This window comes from Phaethon aethereus (genome assembly GCF_964289735.1).
Source record: "Phaethon aethereus genome assembly, chromosome: 19".
Taxonomy (NCBI): Eukaryota; Metazoa; Chordata; class Aves; order Phaethontiformes; family Phaethontidae; genus Phaethon; species Phaethon aethereus.
The window spans coordinates 181791-203726 of record NC_138595.1 but is presented as its reverse complement, the minus strand read 5'-3'; the positions used below and the strand labels follow the sequence as shown (position 1 = coordinate 203726).

Here is a 21936-nt window from a genome sequence, read left to right as displayed (position 1 = left end):
TTTTAGGATACAGGTATATAAAAGTAATATTTATCAAGCTTCTTGATTACCTACTATGATTTATTTTGATAGTATTTAAGTGACAGGTAGACACAATACACACAGTGTATTTACAGTTGTTAAATAGGTGATTAAAGAAGAAAAAACTTCTCTGTTTTGCATTTGCTCTTAACAATGATATCAAGGCCTCATGTTGCTTGGTAACTTCATTTGGAGTCAGAGATTCAATGGCAATTTGTAAAAGATACTGTATGTGTTGTAAATATGCCATTTTCTCTGCTACAGAGTTGCAAGAAAAATTAATACAGTATTGCATCAAATATGAGTTAGTCATCTAAATGACTTGCCAAGAACCAGCCATCCTTGCATTCTTGCAGATATTTCTTTATTTCTTCCAGGTATGGCAAAGATTTAGAGTGCTTATTTTTATCTTAGCACCCATTATATGAGGGTGGTTTTGTTTGGTTTTTTTCATAGTGCCCTTTGTGTTGGGCACTAAGGAAGAGTTGCAAGAGACTGTTTTTAAGGGTTTCTGCTGTTAAGAAACGAGGCTGGTAAAAGGTTTATTGTTGCATTATGCAGTTGAATAGCTGCAGCAAAGGAAATGTGAGACGCAGGATTGCATGGAAGATCTGTGCAGAAACAAATGAAATAGTTCCCTGAGGTATGGTCCATCCATCTTCATACAAAGGGTTTCTATTTTCATTTAATCTAATTCTCTGTGATGTTTTGTAAAAGAAAGAATTCTTACCCATTCTCCTCTTTTACGTCATTTCTGTTCACACACAGCTGTTAGAAGAGGCTTTAGAGCCAGTGTACCTAACTCAAAGCATTTGATGAATTGACCTATGTGTAAGACGCATTTACATTCTGACACTTTTTCAGGTATGCTGCAAGTGTACTGTGGCTTTTAGGTCATGGTTCATTGTGCTGATTTTGACTGTTCTTGAATAGAGATGTCAAGCAAGGACTGAAGTCATTAGCGACTGGGCTCGCACAAGTCTGAGCCAGTATTGCTTGTACCATATCTCATTATGCCAGAATGTGATTTCACTGCTTCAGTAATGCAAAAGAAAGTAGAGTTCTAACTGCCAGTTAGAAATTTTCCCTGATGCACCCCTGCTAAATACATAAGATTTCTAAATAGGTGGGGCAATTATGTGCATTTCCTTCTTTCCTCTGCCAGCTTATACTCTCAGATTTAGTCCTATTGATTACTTGTTGCTTTTTAAAAAAAATTATTATTTCTTTCTTTTTTTCCTTACATGTGCTCATCTGTTATCTTCATGGAATTATCTGCCAAATGCCAATAGGTTGTATTGCACTGTTGTTAGTGCAGATAATTGTACAGTGCTTTTGTTATAGCTTAACAAGACTGAACAATGTTACTGATGCAGCAGTTTTAGAGAAGCCTGTGATTAGCAGCCATCAGCTACAAATGATAAAGGCAAAGAGGGAAGGAAGACTATGTTGTCTTCTGTGCCACAGTTGGAAGATGTTTCAGCCTTAGCCCAATTGTTTATAGTAAAAAAAAATAACAGTTCAGGTAATGCCGGATTCTCTCTTTAAAAACATGATGTAGAAGAGAGAAAGATGTCCTATATGGCTTCTTTCCCAGGGTACTTCACTCTTTCAAAGAAAGATGTGAGGAGTATGGTCTGCTGATTCAGGGAAACCTCTCCACAGCTGGGTTTACTTACGGCTCTCAGAGAATGATGAGTTCATTGGCATTGGTTGCAGAGAGCTTTGTGACAGCTCAGTCGGTCTCTAGGACCAGTGGTTCTGCTAGGTGCCTGTGCAAAGAGCAGAGCACTGGTTCTTTTTCATGGTTTAATAAATTGATTAATAAGGTACATAACTATGGGCTCTTTCAACAAATGAAGATGTATGAGAAGATGCAGTATGCTCTGGGCAGAGCTGAAGACCCACTGTACGCTACTTATTTAAGTAATGCTACAGTTCTAATGTGAGACAAGGTCCTCAGGAACTTCATAAATGGCAAGCATAGAGTTTAATTCAGTCATTGATTGTCAGTAAGTATGACTGAGAGCACTTGACCAGTACAATCTTTCTCATCAGAGGTAGAAATAAGTCTTTGGGGGAAAACTGGCAGCAGCATTTAAATTTGTTAAGTTTTCATTTCAGAAAATAACACAAACAGCAATCAAGCTGAATTAAAAACTTGTACAGCTCTATAAATTATGTTGATGCAGATGCCTTCCCTGTTGTGGAACAAAAGCATCTTCACACATCATAGTCATGCATTTAAATTGACTCCTGGTGCAAAGTATCTGTTTGTTACATTAAAGAAAATTGCATGTACTGAGCACTAGGAACAGATTCAACCTGTTGGATTTCAGTGCTTTGCATTTCCTCCAGCTATCTTGAGTTCATATCCTTATTTTAGGTATATATTGTTAATGTTTGTAGGGTTGAAGTTGTTGATTTGTTTTTGTACTCTTGACATAGCTCAGTGAAAGTGAGGTGTAGAAATCTTTGCAAATACTGAAAAGACTATTCGTATACTTTGAATTCAATATATGCTTTATATTTCATTACTTGAATTTATAGCAGGAAATTAGGTTACTGTACATTTTCACTGGCAAACCAGGGAAATACTTGTTACGCTAAAAATGTCATTCAATCCAAGCTAGTAACTTTATTCACCTCTGCCTTCCTAACTGGTGAGCAGAAGCAGCTGGCATTTTCTGGACCGTTGACACATACTGAGCTCCTGTGCATAAATTTGTGCAAGCTACATTGCAACTTCAGGCCTCTTTTTTTGGCATCAGATGTAATAAAACATGCAAACTTTATGGCTTTTCTTGTGTTGAGTTTCTGATTTTGTCTGTGGCTCTCTGGTTTTCTGCCTGTCCTCAGTGAGCCAACAACCATTGCTGGACAACTCTGATTCCTGGCCCTCTTACCAGAAATGCCAGGGAGGTTTCTTTTAGGCAAAGGCTGCTAGACTTTGCTTTTCTTGTACTGCCTTCTTTCACTGACAGACGATGTAGAAGGTGTCTGGAAAGGAGAAAGGTCTTCTATACACCAGCTATATATACCGCAAGTGTCGGCAGCAAGAAAAAGAACAGAATTCCACTTATAGTTGACCTTGGTACAATTGCGGAAGAATTTCACAATCGCTAAGGTGCTTGTGTAATGATCGCATAAGCAGTCAAGCTAATCAACAAAGTTATGCCTCCTTTTCATGACCACAGTAATGTTCCTTTGACAGCAGGCTGTACTCTTGCTGCTATTTCTTGGTATAGCAAAGTACTCCAACCATGTCAGGACTGACTGATCATGGCAGGGTGGTAAAGGTAGCAGTGTTGAAATGGAGTGGTCTTTTTAGCATTTCCTATTTGCTGTTTGTTTTCTCCAAATTTTGTTTGTGAAACAAAAGTGTTTAAGCCTCTGAATGGCTTTAATGTTGAGGGACTGCAGTCTCTCGGTTCAGTCATTATCACTACATATTGCAGTTAATTGGTAGGGATGTTTTACTTGCTGAGCTCTCTGCTACCTTCTAACTGCTGATTGTGTCTCTTCTGCAAGAGAGAGCAAGCAAGATGCAAGCACAAACAGCTTGAATGTATAAAATGAAGAAATTTCTTTGCAGAAAAAAAATTGTCTGAAAACTGTGCTGAAGGTATCCAAACTGTCAGTTCACTGAAGATGGTGTTGTCTTGTTACTTGTGCTGCTACTCTCCATTCCTTTCTATTATTTCTTCCATCTGTTTCTTCTGTGAGTAGCATTTTTTAGCACAACCAGTCTTTCCCAAGGAGACTGACTTGCCTTTTGAGGGACACTGGACTCTTCCTCTTGCCCAGAGGCTTAATTGTTCATTGCTGTTTAGCTCTGTGCTTTTTATAAAACAAAAACAACCTTGGAAACCTTGAGAGCAGTGGATTTCCAAGGTCATTTGTAGCTTTTATGATGCACGTGAGTTTTGGGACTGTGTTGTCCCTTGCGTACTGCACAGGAGTTTGGATCTGAAAACAGCGTATCTATTCAGTTGGCTGGCTGACATAGGAGATCTCACTTTCAGCCCTTCACTGAAGCACCAGGACCCCAACACACCAGAAGGTCAGGACAGGCTATACTTCATTACAGTTGCCGAATATCCCAGAACTAAGTTTGCAAAGCCAAGATTTCAGAATTTAGCAAATGCCAAGCGTGACATCTTAATGCAATCTTTATGGATCTCCTTTGTCTATTTGTCCTGTCATACTGTTTTTAATTACTTGGTGATGTGATAGGAATGCATTGTATGTGTAACAGGTTTGCTTACCGACCTTGACATGGGTAGAAAGAGAGCTCTTGTCTTTAACAATGGTGGGAGAGTCCCTGAAGGAAAGTTTGCCTGGCAGTGAATGGAAGGTGCTTCTGCATCTTTCTTGTCTGTGAATAGCTTTTTCCTACGAAAGCTTCCCTTAGAAATTGAGAGAGATGTGAAGATGATCTCCAGAAAGATAGATGGATGTGTGAGTAGAAAGGTTGAAATAGTCTATTTTAGATTATGTATTAAAATCACAATAGCAGCATATTTGCAGTAATGTGATTTTGTGGTGTAGTTGTGGGATAATAGGTAATTTGCATGTTCTTGTTTTGGTCATTATTTCTTCTAAGGAAAAGAAGATACATCTTTGTAAGATGTGATAGAATTAGCTAACATCTGAAAATCGCTGTGTGCAATTGCCGATTCTTTTGACTCTCTGTTCTTGCACCACGCGTGGTTCTCAGGAGCACACAGTTTCTGTCTTTCATCAGAAGATGTACTTAATATCTGAGGGCAAACACACTTGGGGATAAAGTGCCAATACATCACTTTTCTTGTTCTGAACCTTCTCAAAGTTATACTGCAATAGAGCTATGGAATTACCTAAGACTAATAAGGGAACCTTGACTTCAGTTCAAAAAGCAAAAATAAATCTGTCTGGCTTTATCCCTTCAAAAGACTATGTTGTATGGCGGGACCTATGTTGACCTCCAATGTTTTACGTAACGTATGATGATTAAGAGCTCATTTGGAAAGCAGTCAAGTTTTATTGCTCTTCTGGTTCATAAAGAATTTATTGGAGATGCATGGGAGTATCTACTTGCTTACGCATATTTGCTGCAGGCACTGATGAATATGATTTTAATGTGTTCTTGCGGCCTGGCCAAGTGATACAGAGACCTGAGCATCTGGAATACCAGTTAAAATTTTAGCTGCATGAATGCCAACAGTTATAACCACCTGAGGTCATTTTGTGACCTCTAAGAAACAAGCGGAGAAGCATTCAGCCCCCTGAGCTGGAAGGGATATTCAGCCTACTCAGGGTATTCAGCCCTCTGAGCTGAAAGACAGGGATGGAGAGCAGAATAAACTCCCCATAATCCAGGAGGAAGCAGTTAAGGACCTGCTATGCCACCTGGACACTCACAAGTCTATGAGGCCTGATGGGATCCACCCAAGAGTACCGAGGGAGCTGGTGGAGGAACTTGCCAAGCCACTCTCCATCATTTATCAGCGGTTCTGGTTAACAGGGGAGGTCCCAGGCGACTGGAGGCTTGCCAATGTGACGCCCGTCTACAAGAAAGGCTGGAAGGAGGATCCCGGGAACTACAGGCCTGTCAGCCTGACCTCCGTGCCAGGGAAGATCATGGAGCAGATCATCTTGAGAGTGCTCACGGGGCACGTGAAGGACAACCAAGGGATTAGGCCCAGCCAGCATGGGTTCATGAAAGGCAGGTCCTGCTTGACCAACCTGATCTCCTTCTATGACCAGGTGACCCGCCTAGTGGATGAGGGAAAGGCTGTGGATGTTGTCTACCTGGACTTTAGTAAAGCCTTTTGACAACGTCTCCCACAGCATTCTCCTGGAGAAACTGGCAGCTTGTGGCTTAGACAGGTGTACTCTTCGCTGGATAAAGAACTGGCTGGACGGCCGAGCCCGGAGAGTTGTGGTGAATGGAGTTAAATCTGGATGGCGGCTGGTCACAAGCGGTGTTCCCCAGGGCATGGTTCTGGGGTTGGTCTTGGTCAATATTGATGATCTGGGCGAGGGGATTGAGCGCTCCCTCAGTAAGTTTGCAGATGACACCAAGTTGTTGTGGGAGTGTTGATCTGCAAAAAAAACGAGGGCTCTGCAGAGGGATCTGGACAGGCTGAATCAATGGGCGGAGGTCAAGTGTATGAGGTTTAATAAGGCCAAGTGCTGGGTCCTGCCCTTCGGTCACAACAACCCCATGCAACGCTACAGGCTTGGGGAGGAGTGGCTGGAGAGCTGCCCGGCAGAAAAGGAGCTGGGGGTGCTGGTTGACAGCCGGCTGAACATTAGTCAGCAGTGTGCCCAGGTGGCCAAGAAGGCCAACAGCGTCCTGGCCTGTATCAGGAATAGTGTGGCCAGCAGGAGTAGGGAAGTGATTGTGCCCCTGTGCTTGGCACTGGTGAGGCCGCAGCTCAAATCCTGTGTTCAGTGTTGGGCCCCTCACTACAAGAAGGATGTTGAGGTGCTGGAGCGTGTCCAGAGAAGGGCAACGAAGCTGGTGAGGGTTCTGGAGCATGAGTCTTATGAGGAGTGGCTGAGGGAACTGGGGTTGTTCAGCCTGGAGAAGAGGAGGCTGAGGGGAGCCCTCATCGCTCTCTGCAGCTACCTGAAAGGGGGTTGTAGTGAGGTGAGTGTTGGTCTCTTCTCTCAAGTAACTAGTGATAGGACGAGAGGAAATGGCCTCAAGTTGCGCCAGGGGAGGTTTAGATTGGATATTAGGAAAAATTTCTTTACTGGGAGAGTGGTCAAGCATTGGAACAGGCTGCCCAGGGCGGTGTTGGAGTCGCCATCCCTGGAAGTGTTCAAAAAACGTGTGGATGTGGCGCTTCAGGACATGGTTTAGGGGGCATGGTGGTGTTGGGTTGCTGGCTGGACTTGATGATCTTGAAGGTCCTTTCCAACCTTAATTATTCTGTGATTCACATTGCCAACTCTTAGACTTCCTCCCTTTGACCTGTGGCCCCACACTCCCTGTCCAACTCCAAATAATTAATTCTTTTTGACACTGACTAGCTCTTAGCTGGATGTGCCAGCAAGGAGCTTATGGTGAGACCCCACCTGGAGCACTGTGTCCAGCTCTGGAGCCCTCAGCACAAGAAAGACAGGGACCTGTTGGAGCAGAGCCAGAGGAGGCCACAAAAATGATCAGAGGGGTGGAACACCTCTGCTGTGAGGACAGGCTGAGAGAGTTGGGGTTGCCCAGCCTGGAGAAGAGAAGACTCCGAGAAGACCTTATTGCAGCCTTCCAGTACTTAAAGGGGGCCTATAAGAAAGATGAGGACAGACTTTTTTTGCAGGGCCTGTTGTGATAGGACAAGGGTAGTGGTTTTAAACTACAAGAGGGTAGATTTAGACCAGGTAGAAGCAAGAAATTTTGCACAGGTTGGCCAGAGAGGTGGTAGATGCTCCATCCCTGGAAACATTCCAGGTCAGGATGGATGGGGCTCTGAGCACCCTGGTCTAGTTGAAGATGTCCCTGCTGATTGCAGGGCAGTTGGACTAGATGATCTTAAAAGGTCCCTTTCAACCCAGAGGTTCTATGATTCTTTGACTTCAGCATCTATGGAGTCTAAACTATCATCTTGTTTATGGAAGTAAATCTGCTTTGATAGGTGTGGCTGTTATTGAACCGGAGGAAAGATGCTTTTGTTCTGTTTGAGAACTGGTGTATTTATGGCCCTGGTTACAGCAGTATCATTCTGCAAATTTCTATTCCAGAGACAACCCCTAGCTACTCTGTTAAAGAGCCAGATTCTGTGCTTGGTTACTTCATGGAGTCCCAGTAAAGTAACTATGGTATATATTATTGCACATAAGACAAAACATAACATTTGGCTCCTTATTGATGAAACACTCGTGAACCTGACAGACATTATTTGTAATTAATGGCAGTAAAAGGAAAATGGATCACGACTGAATAGTGGCTACTCTATTAATAATCAGACCCTTGTTTTCTAACTGTACAGTCAATGCTTGGCATACCTCACAAAATACTACTTTTTAGGCTGGCAAGAATGTAGTGAGTGCTCTGTTGCCTTTTAATATGGTCTAACTGAAAAGCTGGTGAAAATCAGAATGACTAATACTTACCTCTTGTGACAACTGATTTTGCATGTGTGTGTTTTTAAGCAGTTCCTGCTTAAGTGCAGTGGTTTAATCACTGATTACCTTCTGTTTGATTTGTTTCATTCTTCTTCAGGTGCCTGAAGCTCCTCTGCTTTAAAGTTGGTCCAAGTTAAGTGAAATTAATGTGTCTACACTCGGTGCAGAGTAGTTTTGTGTCCTAGGCAGGAGTTTGGTAGTCAAGACTTCTTCCTTCTTTTCTTTCATCTCATCTGACACACTGTTGTCTTCCATGCAGCTCATACGCAAACATATTGAGACATATACTTTGAGTTACCTACTATACGTGTTTGAAAATGTGGGATTTTTTTTTTAACCTTTCTTCACCCCCAATTATGAGGATATGTTTTCTTCACCCCTGTCTATGAGGATATGTTTGTGGAAACTTACAACTTGCATTGATTCATTGGGATATGCAGTGCTATTTAAAATGAAGGTGTCCTGGTAGCACAGAGGAACAACTGGAGCTGGTCCCAGAGGCTGGAATTTGGGAACATGAATTCATTGTGAACTGTGCATCTCCTTATGATAAGATGGTCATCTCATTGATGATTCTAGTGCAAGGGTACACCTAAGAGGATAGCGATCTCCTTTCAGGTAGGTTGTGTCTTTTGAAACCTTTGGAGTACCTTTATCATCTCAATCGCCTTTTTTGCCTGTACAGAATTCAGAAGATCTTCATGTCTAAGATGACTAGATCATGAAAAGACTGTAGAGAATTAGAACATTGTAGTCACACAATGTTTTGTTGATGAGTGCGTGAAGTGGTTGTCTGGCCCACTGAAGAGAGAAATCAACCAGGCTATTATCCAGAATACTCAAATAAGAGTTTCCAAGACTGAAGTGGAGTAATATGCCATGTGAAAGGAAGGTCTACAGGGTTAGGTGGTCCATTGTGAGAGGCGAAACCTGTTCCAGAGGGATGGGTGATAATAGCCTCCATTGCCCTCAGCTGGATGAAGTGGATTTGGTTTCAGATCCTGGATTCTGAAATAACCATAAATAATAAATAAATTCATATGGGATATTTATAGACTTCATTGTTCTCTCTTGATTGATCATTCTATGCTTTGCTATGGGAAGTACATTTATATCTTAAAGACAATTTTTTTTTTTTTTGTTCTACTAGGCCACTCTCTCACTCCTCCTTGTCAGTGGAACGGGGAGAAAATACAATGAAGAGCTTGTGGGCTGAGATAAGGGCACGGAGGTTACCTACCAATTACCATCACAGGGAAAACTTTACTTCAGGAAATTAATTTAATTTATTGCCAATTAATTGTAACAGAGTAGACTAGTGAGAAATAAAACACCTTCCCCCCACTCTTCCCTTCTTCCCAGGTTCGACTTCATTCCCAACTCTACTACAGTTAGCAATGCAAGGGGATGGGGAGCGGGGGTTGTGGTCAGTTCATAACACTTTGTCTCTGCCACTCCTTCCTCCTCATCCTCTTCCCCTGCTCCAGATTGGGGTCCCTCCCATGGGATATAATCCTTCATGAACTATTCTAGTGTGGGTCCTTCCCACAGGCTGCAGTTCTTCAAGAACTGCTCCAGCATGGGTCCTTTCCACGGGGTGCAGTCATTCAGGAAAGGACTGCTCCAGCGTGGGTTCCCCTATGGGCCAGTGGTCCTGCCAGGAAACCTGCTCCAACATGGGATCCTCTCCATGGGCTGCAGTTCCTGCCAGGAGCCTGCTCCAGTGTGGGCTCTCCATGGGTTGCAGCTTCCTTCAAGGCACATACACCTGCTCTGGCATGGGGTCCTCCATGGGCTGCAGGGGGACAACCTGTGTCATCATGGTCCCCTCCACGAGCTGCATAGGAATCTCTGCTCTGGAGCATGGGGCGCCTCCTCCCCCTCCTTTTTCACTGACTTTGGTGTCTGCAGAGTTGCTTCTCTCCCATTTTCTCGCTTCTTTCTCTTATAGCTGTTGCACAGTGCTTTTTTCCCCTTAAATATGTTATCACAGAGGCACTACCAGCATCACTGATGGGCTCAGCTTTGGGCAGTGGTGGGTCCATCCTGGAGCCAACTGGAGCTGCCTCTGTTGGACATGGGGGCAGCTCCCTTTGTCTTCTCATGGAAGGCACCCCTGTAGCCCCCTGCTACCAAGAACTTGCTACGTAAACCCAGTACAATTACTTAACTTTTCTGTAAAATGGTTTAAATTCCAGTTATACCAGACTCGTAGTGGGGGCTTGAACTTGGCCTTCTTTTAGAAGGGTTCCATAAACACTTGTCTGGCTGTTTTGCAGTGGGTTTGTCTCTTTTGAAGTCTTCCTGGGGAAAAAAAAGTCACATTTCTGTGGATAGTTTTAGTTTTAATACCTTTGCATTTTCCAGAACTTAAACATTAAAAAACCCACAAATGCACACAAAAAAGTGAAACAGGCAAAACCCCAGTGAACCTTGACTTTCTTTGTTTTGAAACTTAACTTGTACAACAGGCTTAAGGCAGTCACCTTTAGTTCCCCAATCACAGCATACTTAAATTGGTAGGATTGGAATTGTCAATATGCTTCTCATGCCTGAAGCCAAGAAGACATTCTAAAATCTGATGCATACCCTGGGCTTGCAACCGTATCTCTGCAATACAAAGGCCTTTAAAAAGAAGGGGGTGCAGGGCTGGCATTAGTGGTATTTTTGTAGCATATAAAGTAAACATGCAAGCAAACAAATAACAATGTGATTTCTGCAATACAGCTTGCCGCAAAGGATGACTATTGATTTAATAGACCCTAATTAAATTTTAAGAGCTATTAGTCAATTTTGTCAGCAATATGCTACTATTTTACTCTGCAAGTCCACCTAATTGCATTAAAATGCTTCAAATGAGGATGAATTCTCAGGTAGGCAGTTGACGAAATGCAATTTAATTTTTAATTGTTTTAAACATAACTGACTGTAAAATGCCTGTGAAATTCACTTTTCCTGTGCTTCATATGCCACACATACAGACTGATGGATTGCTTTACTGATAATCGGCAAAATAGATGGACATGATCAGGTTTCACAACTGGAAATTTTCGTGTCAGGTGAGTGAAAGGCCTTTCTTGGTCCCATTGCACAAAACCAGGTTACTCACATCTTTTAATCTTTTAATGCATTGATTGTCTATCTGGAAAATAGTGCTGAACAGTAACATTACTTTCTTTCTGGGACTCATTTGAATTGTTGGTTTAGACTAAACTTTTATTCTTCACATCTAGCCCATTACAAGATAGTGGTTTGGAGCTGGGAGGTGCTATTGTTGGGCAAGTTGTATTAGGTCAGTGAATGGAAACCTGCAATTCCTGCCCTTTCTGCACAACCTAGGATTGAGCTGTACAATTCCTACTGATTTTTTTAAAATGACAAGCTCCATGCATCTTACCTTAAAACTTACAAAGAATTGTTCTCTGAAGACTGTGGCTTATAAATGGTAGACCATAATTCTGTTGCATTCACGGTGTGCACTATGACTCCCCACCATTCCAGCTAGTCTTTAACTCCCCTTTAAAAAAAAAACATTCTGAGATCTTAAGTACACTGAATACATCGCTGAGTGATAATTACTTTTTTTAACTTTCTGATATCATATCTTTTTGATCTCCTCTTTTTCTATCTAGCGTAAAGGGAAAAAAAGTCTGTTTTATATGTGAGGCAGCACATTTCTAAGAGGTGACAGTGGCAATTTCCTGCTATCCTCAACTGCTCTCTCTGTTCTGCTGTTATAATGTCCACATGGCACTGAACAGAACTGGAAGACTAGAATAATGTTTTTGGTTACTCTGTGGAGTAAGCTAATTCATAGAATCATGGAATATCTCAAGTTGGAAGGAACCCATAAGGATCATCAAGTCCAACTCCATGCTTCTTGCAGGACCACCTAAAATGAAACCATATGACTAAGAGTGTTGTCCAATTATACTGTTGTATTTCACACTAATTTGGAACAAGCATTATTAATGTATATTTATGCTTCTAGAAAATATGCAGTGACCATCTCTCAATTGCAGTGCCTTTTGATGCAAGTACCTTTTGATCCTTTGCAAAGACTACTGTAAAGAGTTACCCTGCTGTAGAAACTGGACTTAGAGCAGTAAAATAGAGAGCAGAATTTACCCTAGTAGCTTTTAGCAGACACTTACACATGGAAGGATGGTCAGTCACTGGCTACTTCCGTGGTAGTACGTTGGGTATCCTTGTGTTTGGTGCAATTCTGAAACCCTACGAGTCATGATAGCTTTTGTTGCACTACTTGGAATTCATCTTTTCTGTTGTCTTGTGTGCACAAGGCTGCTATAAAGACATAACTTGATGACAGTGATTCTTCTTCTGTTCTGAGAAAGTTTGGTTTGGTTTTGAGTGGACTGGCCACAAGGGCTAGCTTTTCAAAGTGCACTGAGCTCCCATAAATTGTATTCAGCATTCAGGAACATGAAGCACTTATGAAAATGCCTTTGTCCTTGTCCTAGACCTCTTGAATCTCTGATTAGACTAATGTGATGCAGCACAGGGTAAGACAACACCAGACAGAAGGGTAGAATTATGCTGACAGCTGTTCCAAAAATTTACTCTAATCTCACCCTGTGGTAGAAGGTAGAGAAGGGGAAGTGAATGACAAAGTAATTACTATTTTATTGTCTAATAGGGCATAAGCAGTTCTCTGTTTGGCTGTGGAGTAGTATTGCTTTATCTTTCCGTCCAATTAAGAGCCTAACCAGTCATGTATTATGGAGAAACATTAATATGAGTGAGAAGTAATTCATCAACTTCAGGAGATTTGTCTTAATCAAACTTTCAACTGAGTTGTTGCTAAGTAGGTACAAATCCTAAGTGTAAGAGGAGAGTTTAGCTACATCACTCTCCAGATAGATGTTTTTGCAAAAGGAGAAAGAGTTTGTAGTCTGGAAACCATCTATTGTTTCTTGTAAAATAACATTCATCTTGGCTCAAGTTAATAATAAAGCTCGTACACTGTTTAAATCTGTACATGTGGTGCTTGGTTAGGAGTAAAACAGAGCCTGCAGCTCCCTATGTGATGGTTAAATACACCTTTGGCAAGGAAAACCACCAAGGTGCTAGCAGTCAGCCCTGAGTTAACTGCAAAGTATGGCAGGAAGGCAGTTATTAATTTGATTTTTAAGGTCAGTTTTTTCAGGAAAGATTGGAGTGTATTATTTTTTTCTCCTTTGCTTTCTTTCCATGTATAATTTATATGTTTGTGTAATTTCCTTGTATAATAATGTGAAATACATATATTTCCTTCTGAGTTGATTCTTCCCTGTGTATAAAACCTGTAGAGATGGAATCAATTAATTTCTTTTCAGCCTAATTATATGTGGGTCTTAATTGTTTTGTTGAATTTTGCGTTTCTAATTTTTTTTAAAAAAAGTTAGCTCTGATTACAAGGTCAAGAGAATAAAGAGAAAATGTTGCAGATATGCCAACTTAGCTATGAATGAGCATTTTCCACTTAAATGGGAATGGTTAATTTTTTGCATTGAATGGTTTAGACTTTTTCTTAAGATACTTGTCAGTTGTGATGTGGATACTAACCCATAGTATCTGAAATTATGAGCTATGTTGAGTTGGATCCATTAAACTCCTACAGGAAACTAGTGTTTCTGTGCAAGACTGGGTGCACACGAAGATGTTTTTAGTGAGCTCTTCATCTGGTTTCATCTTTCATTGGCTCACTGATTCAGTCTCCTTTGCTGCATCAGGCATGCATCTCAAAAGGTTCTCCAACATTTATGCAATAGTCAAAACACTCAGTATAAAAAATCTCTATATCCTCACGACTCTGCTTTCAGTATAGTGATTTTTACCTTGTTGTAGTGTTTCTCTCTCTTCTGAAGGCTGCCTTTGCCTAATTTTGTCCATAGTGAATGTTCTGTATAAACAAACTTCTTTCTTCCTTCCCCCCAGTATCAGAGGGATCTCCCTCTCCTTGTCATGCCCTCCTAGAGTCATATAAATAACTAAAGGATGTTTGTACATAGCTGACTATAGTGTTTATGCTGCTATTAAATTTATTGCAATAGCATCTGCCACTGCCTAATAATGTGAAAAATGGTGGACAGAAAATTTTCCTTCATGGAGTGAACAGTGGAAGGGAAGGATGGAAACTAGAATAGTCAACAGCGTTCTAAAACACATCAGATGACTCTTATAAAGAACAGATTTACTTCTAGCAGCAGATTTTAGAGTGAAGCAGTGAAATGAATTTCTGCAAATCATCCATGGTAGCAATTTATACTAGGGCAGGTTACAAGCGTTCTGCAAGTGCTGTCATTTAATTCTGTGATGCTCTGTGTTCTAGAATACAGCTCAGCAAATGCATGCAAAATGAGGAAGCTTAAACCAGCCACTAAGGTATTTTTTTAGCTGAGAGCTGAGTCCTGCTGCAGGGAGTATTGATTTCCTTGCAATCCCTCCACAGATTCCCTTTTCCTTTTTCAGCCTGTATTAAGATCCGGTCCACATGCTGAAATCGGCATGTGTTCTTCATCAGTTTCATTGGGCCTAGAGTTTCCCTGGCTGCTATTCCTACCCAGTGAGTCATACCATCTGTAGGTATATTACCTTCTTTCCTCTTGTGCTCACACCAATGTTACATTTGCCATCGCATTAAAAAACCAAAACAAAACAGATTTTTCTATTCAGAAGTTAAATTTCACATTATTCTTGCTGGTGCAAAAACCATGTTCTAAAGTGGAACGTGAACATTGTTCCAGTAGTATGGCTATGTTTTTAAATGAGTTCTGATGATTAGAACAGAGAAAATCATGCATACCATAAAGCCTACTGGCACTCCAGTAGCTAAACTTCCCAAGGCTGGATGTGTGGGGAAGAAGACAAAGAAGGATCCCCCTAATACCTCACTGGTGCTGAGGCACACAACTCTGTGCTGCTGTGCTGTCCTCTGATGCTGATGCCATTAGCAATGTAATCCCAGGAGAGAGCAAAACAAAAGACGCGAGTTGTACAAAATGCCCTCTGACGTCTCAGGAGCACAGATCTGCGAAGATATATGTATGTGTAATGACTCTCTAGCAGAGCATGACACTAAAGGTAACTTTGTGAATCTTGTTTTTAGCTGCAGCTACTTTGTGTGGTGACCAGTCCTTTGTGGGGAAGTAAAAAGGGGATTCTATTCTAGTTTCAACACTGCCCAAAAACTGCTCATGGATTTTTTTTTTTATAGCATTGCAACAGCTGGTAGCATGCAACCAGAGTAATTGCAGATCTTCTTTTAATTCCAAGCCAGAGAAGTGGCATTTTTTTGCACATTCTGTGGAAATTACTGTGATAAAAATATCCGGACCCCTCTGACGAGTGTAGTTAACACTGCTTTAGAGAAGAGACTTCCTACTGCCTTAATTTCATTAGCATGATTTATTTTGATTGAGTTTTTTGAATTTGGCAAGACTCCTCATAAACTAAGCTGTCTTCATGAATTTGCCTCTAAATGTAGGACTGACATCTCAGCCCTTTAGTAGTTTAGGTTTCAAGGACCACAGTTACGCAGATGATGTAGAATGCCCTCAAGAGGTTAATCAGGCACGACATTTTCTCATCAAGTTTTTTTCCCCCCAGTTTTCCCCATCAGGTCTTCAGAAGGGTAATTTAAAACATGCCAGGTCTGCCTTTCAGTCTAGGTTCGTATTCCTTGAACCTCTTGAGGGATGACTATGTGAAGAGAAACATAATGTGACTTAGGGGCCTTTAGACTTGCATTGTGGTCTGTGCTGTGGTGAGTATCCTGAAGCTGGAGAACATTTCACTCAGGAGGAGGAGGAAATGAGAACAGAACCTAAGCCTAGGAACCTGTGGCTGAAAAACATTATCAATGCTGTTTTCGTCATAAATCCAAAACATAGCACCGTACAAGCTACTATGAAGTAATTTAACTCTATCCTAGCCAAAACTACTGCAATTAAAAAAAAACCCTCTATCACATTTGCTTGCTGCACTTGCTCTTCAACAGTATGTGCTGTGCCTGCAAAGTGGTTGTTATTCACCATATCCTGAACAAGGCGGTGGCATGAATGTCGTGGGAGTGTTTTACAGAAAAAGAACTAGAAAACATGCATGAAAACATGGGGCGGATCTAGAACTTACTGACTTGTATATACAGCTTAGTGTCTGAAAATAAATGTTTCCTTTTTGGTGTTTTTGTTTTGACTTCGTGTTTATGGTTTTTTGTTTCTTTTTTTCCCTGACCTCTTCTTATTCTTCTCTCTTAAGCAGTGAAAAATGTGGGACAGGCACAGTAATGCATATCAAAAGACTTAAATCTGGATGTTAAAAACTTAGTCAAAGTTGAAATTTATTAGTAAAGCTTTAAAAAAAGTAATTGTCTGTTTTTGACAGATACCAAATAAAAATGATTTTCAATTCTGTAGTGAAAGTGGCTTCACTTCCCATCAAGAGCTGTTCTTTTGAGATGGAGAATTTCTATCTGCACAGCCATTTAAAGCTGTCATGGAAGGAGTTTTCTTCATGAAACTCACTGTTTTTCAGTGATGTTGTAATTCATAGAATTGTGTATACAAGCGCATCAGAAGGCTGGTCTGTGCTCTTGACAGGGAGGCCTGGTTTTTGCTTTTAGCTTTCACATTCCTGAGAGCTTCATAGGGTCTTCCCAAGGTAATGACTGATAGCTGCTTCGCCTCAACAATTACTCTCCCTGCGAGCTACTGCAGATAATACTTCTTCCCTAATAAGCTGAAAGCAGGTAACAGTTGTGACCCAAATTCTTTGATGGAACAACAGTTTGTGAATTGCCCTGGTGAGGAGCTGAAAATGAAAGAGATTGTGAAGTTTGGAAAGTGGTTAAATGGAATTATTTTCATTCCTCAAAAGTCAGGTACTAAGGTGGTCTCTTTGCTGGCAGTTTTAGCACAAAGAATGGAGAAGAGTAGGTTTCTATGATGTATATTGAAGAGCCTGTCATTTTTTCTTTTCTTTTTACTCCCTTTAAAAGCCAAGTTGTCAATTGTGATAGCTGGGGCATCTGAAGAAAAAGACAATTGTGGCAGCACTCTTATTCTGTACTGATGCATCCATCAGAGGAGTTAAAAGTTGTTATTATTATTATTAACTATATATTAACCCTAGTGGTGTTTAGTGTAACAGTATTTTTAATTCATGAGATGAGGAGCAGTGCATACAAATTTTATAGTTGTCTTAAGGCACTGGGCAGAATCTTTCACTGAACACAAGAAAATTAGTGGGCAGGTGATTGCAATGTGTGCACTGTTTTATTCACTTACGGGGTTCCACCAGCTTCCCTGGTTCTTGTCATTTGATCAGTCTGGGTTTTGTTTCCAAATACATAGAACATAACATTGCCTCTGTTGTTTATTCAGACTGTGTCTCAACAGAAGAGTGCAGTCTTTTTTGTTTGTTTGAATATACCTAAATGGGAGGTAGGGTCCAGGAAAAAGAGTTAATTTTGCCTAGGCCTCTGAAGGATGGTAGCTGTGGGCTGGTACCATTGGCCTTTTGCTTCTGTAGGGATGGAAAGATGGCAAATGTCTTTACCCTCCATGGTAGAAACTGCTTGAGTGCTGTAGGAGGCCTGGATCTGTATGCATAAACTAAATGGAAGGCCCTTCTATTTCTGATTCCTTAGGTCTCTGGATTTTAGGGTTTTCTATTTGGATCTGAGAAAATCCCTTTGAACTTGCAGCTTTCCTTGGATAGGTGGACTGTGGGAGGGAATGGAAGGACAGAGACATTCTTAAAAACACTGCTAATTAAATATTTGAAATAAGGATCTATTTTGTGTTGCTGGATAAGTTATGCTAATTCTTAGTTATTTAGACATTCAGGCTAATGCTACTGGTAATCAAATAGATTCCTAGCTACAGTTTCATTGCTTATGATGCCTTTCTTGAAATGGAGAGTAAAATCTGGCTTCCGGAGTAACAGCTTCGATGAATAGATTAGAGCAGTTTTCAGGTGTGTCATATGCAGAGTTGTTCCCACGGAAGCCAATGGGAGTTTTAGAAATCAGCATAGTGGTCAATTGCAAAATGTTTACTGCAATACAGTAGAAAAAGTAAAGAGCTTGATGTTCATGTTAAGCAATCCTGTTTCACACTGTGTTTTTTAACTTTTGCAGGTGAAGAGTCTGCATTTTGCTCATCTGGCTTTCTACAGGATAAACAACGTGAGTTAAAGTTGGTCTCTTTTTTCATTGTACTGAGGCTGTTCAACAGCTAGAGATAATAATAGAATAGAAATGTTAACAAGCACAGGTGTGGTGTTATGTTTTGTTGAGAAGGGAGTTAGGTATGGAGGGACCAGGATTCTTTTGAGTTTTGTTTTAAATGTATTCATTTTTAATATGGATAATGAAAATGTACCAAGAAAATTTAATGCATTAGGTAGTGCCATATAGCATTGGCTAGAGTGGCAGAGGTGGCGCATTGGAGAGTGAGGCTGCTGGCATACATGATAGCCCATACAGGACAGTACAACGTGGCTTGATTTGGAGTGTAGAAGCGTTCAGTGCTTTGTGCTCTGAACTTCCTTCTCCCATCTCTGCTTAAAGAGATGTCGCTGTTAAAGTTTCTGAGTGCTGTAGGGATGAAAGGTAGTGCCATGCCTGGCATTGCGAAGGTTCCTTTGCTGCTGGTGCCCCACTTCAAGGTGTGTATTCACATGTCACTGTACTGTTGATCTTTCTGTGTTTTTGCATTGCTTGCTAAAGAGAGCAAATTGGCTTCTAGAAATGAGTGATGTTAATGAGGGTGTTTTCTTTCATCACAGTTCTCTCTGGGAACAATTGCTGGTTGCCCTCACTGAGTTCACAGTGAAATTATTTGCTATTCCTGCAACTATATTCATAAGCACATGCTGTCTGTGCCATCCCCTCCCCCTTTGGAAATCATGCTTTGCCCAGCTCATCTGACCTGGTCTCAGAACTGGAGCAGAGCGCTTGGAGTGTAGATCCTTGGCTAAACCCTGTGTGTTGCTTCTACTCCAGTGCTCCATAGTAGTCATGTACAAGATCTTGTTGTGTGTGTGTGTGTAAGACTCATTCAATGAAGAAAAGAGTGTGGAAGTTAATATTTCATATTTTGGCTTCCAGAAGAGGATTGGGCTTAGTGTGTCATTATTTTCCTGTAAACAGTGCAGTTTGTGAAACTGCATCTGCAGTGTATTACAATACTCTTTATCATTTGTTAATAGAAAACATATGTTACAGCCTTCATGTGAACATATTTCTCATGATGAATTTGTCATTATAAATGGCTAGTAATAGCACAGCAGATGGTAAAAAATGGCGTAATTTCTCATGGGAGTGCAGCGGTAGAAATAACAGTTTTCTTTGGGGATGACTACCAACAACTTATGCTTTGTACCTAAAGCAAGTTCTCTTATTTTCATTCTAAATGCCTCCCTAATTAACATGGCAAAATATTAAGGATATTTGAAATGGTCTGGGGGAAATAAAAAAAGGACCTGGCTTGATTCTTAGTACAGGTTTGAACTGTACCTCATATTCTCAGAAGTTTGGGAATGATCATGTGAATTCTTTTCTTCTAGATTCAGGGTACTTATTTACTTTTTTTTTTGTCACGGATTGAACTGATGCTTTTCATGGCTGATTTGGGGTGTTGAATCACTGTCTGAGCTTTTCCTTTCATCTGGCTCTCCTCTCATGCTGATGCCTGATCTTGAGATCTGATGTACTCCACGTGAAGAGGCTGGGCAATGAGTTATTTCAGGCAAGACACCCAACTTGCTTAACGTCTCTGTAAGTCACTCATGAACATGTGCAACACACACTGTATATACCAGTTCCAGTGGGAATTTGAGTCCAAAACAATCCCTGCTGGAGATTCTGGCTCATTGGTATCTGCGGTAGCAGTGTATGTTTCTGTCTCCAGAAATACTTGGTAAATCTCTTCCCTAGTCATTAAATCAGTTGGCTCAGATGGTAACAACTGTTCCTGGATATTGACTGCTAGACTGAAAAGCAGCATAATTTCAGTAATGTGGCTGCATTTAACTTAGGGCTGTAAGCTGTCTTATAGTTCAGCATCTGATCAGCAATAGGTAAGTATCAGTTTCTATTTTTATTCGCCTCCTTCATTTTAATTTGTTTTGATACCACATATTACTAAGAGCTATTTAACTAGTTTGGGTATTTATCAATGAGTTGATACGTGGTCCAGTGGCTGTCCTGACAAAAAATGCTTGATAGTTCCTGCTGCTTTTTATAATGCAGCCTTATGTTTGAAATGGTATCAATTGATGATCTCCCAAAAGATGGAACTTTTATGTTTCATACTGTTGACATAGTTGTTTAGTAATGAGGTCACCATTTCTACATGATAGTTGAGTACCTACTATGATCTCAGCCAAATCAAATTCACAGTACTTACATTTGGCCACCTGTTTTAATTAAGATTATCAGGTATTCCAGGTTGGCTGAGTTAGCCCCAGATTACAGGATGAGTTTCCAGGATGCTATTGTGTCTCAGATTTTCATCCAGGCATAGGATTTTCTGTTTTCAGTCTTCAGATTGGGTTGAGAGGGTTTACCCTTTCTCCAAGGCTTCAGCCTCTCTCTCTTGCTTTCTCTCCCCTCAAAGAGAATGGGAGACATGTATTCTTTTCATTTGACTTGTTGCAGTTGGGCTATAATACCATTAATTTTGTTCTTTCCATCCCTGATACTTCTGTTGCTGGTATCAGAATACAAACCTATAGAAAGTTATGAAAGGCATTTGTCAGAGCCTGGATTACAACTCCTGAGCAGAGTTTATATTAAAAAGTCAAGAAATTTCCCTGGAGATGAAATGATAAATTGAACATTTAAAAAATTATTGTTGCTATGTTAATGAAAGTACTCCTTCCTCTTTCCGTATTTCAGCTGTTGGTGTTCCAGAATGCTGAATTATCCTAGCCCTGCACTTACGCTACTCAGCTGAGCTGCTCAGAGCTATCTGGGAGGCTGTTGCTTAGAGCAGAATGCCAGTGTCGCTTCCCTGAAATCACTTCAATTAATGCGATTGCATGAATGTATAAGCCAAAGATTTGGGAGAAGCTGCACCTGAGAAAGGGGTAGAGGAATTATTCCTCCTTTTATTCAGTGTATGGTTTTGAAATGTTCTGCTATTGAAGAAGCAATAAAGATTTGAGAGCTAGTAAATATCTTCATATTTCTGAATAAAGAATAGGCAGGGTTGTGCTTCTAACAAGTAATTTTTGACCATATATTTGTTAATTAGTAGCCTAGGGAGGTTTTGAATAGCTAGATAGTAATTACGTTCTTAGCATTTGCCAGCAGTGTTCCTGTAGCATGGGAGTATTACTGGGTACTAACATTAGCTTCTGCAACGTGTAAAAGCATTCTGATGATATGCAAAACCTCTGTCGGTATTTCTGTTCCATTTGTATTCCTGCTTGCTGGTTTTGTGTATTGATTTTCTAAGTTTTAAGATTCCAGTGCATAATTTGGAAAAGGACAGCGCAGGCTTGGGGAAGGCGAGATCCGAGTAGCACCACCTCCACCCTACAAGAACCCTTATTCTAGCTGAGATAGATCTTCAAGTAGACAGAGGGTTCTGGGTGCATTTCCTGTTTTTCTTCTCTCTGGCAAATGAAATTGTAGAATACATGGCTCCACATAGACTGGCCAGATCTCATTTTTTGAGTACTGTACTTAGCAATATGGGACAATGAAAGGAGGAGACATAACAGTTGTAGTGAGGGCCAAAGATTCCTGCTGTGGGTCTTGATGAACGGAAACCAGACTGAAGATCTCTTTCA

General features: G+C 40.8%; 1 protein-coding gene across 1 annotated transcript in view; it reads left to right on the top strand.

Moving 5' to 3' along the window:
- Nucleotides 1-21936, top strand: part of PITPNM3 (PITPNM family member 3) — a gene marked incomplete at both ends in the record, with an annotated part of 148888 nt that overhangs the window by 59100 nt on the left and 67852 nt on the right. Inside the window, one exon of the mRNA XM_082008708.1 lies at nt 18275-18322. Within this exon, the coding sequence (XP_081864834.1) occupies nt 18275-18322 (48 nt within the window). The remainder of the gene's footprint in view (nt 1-18274; nt 18323-21936) is intronic.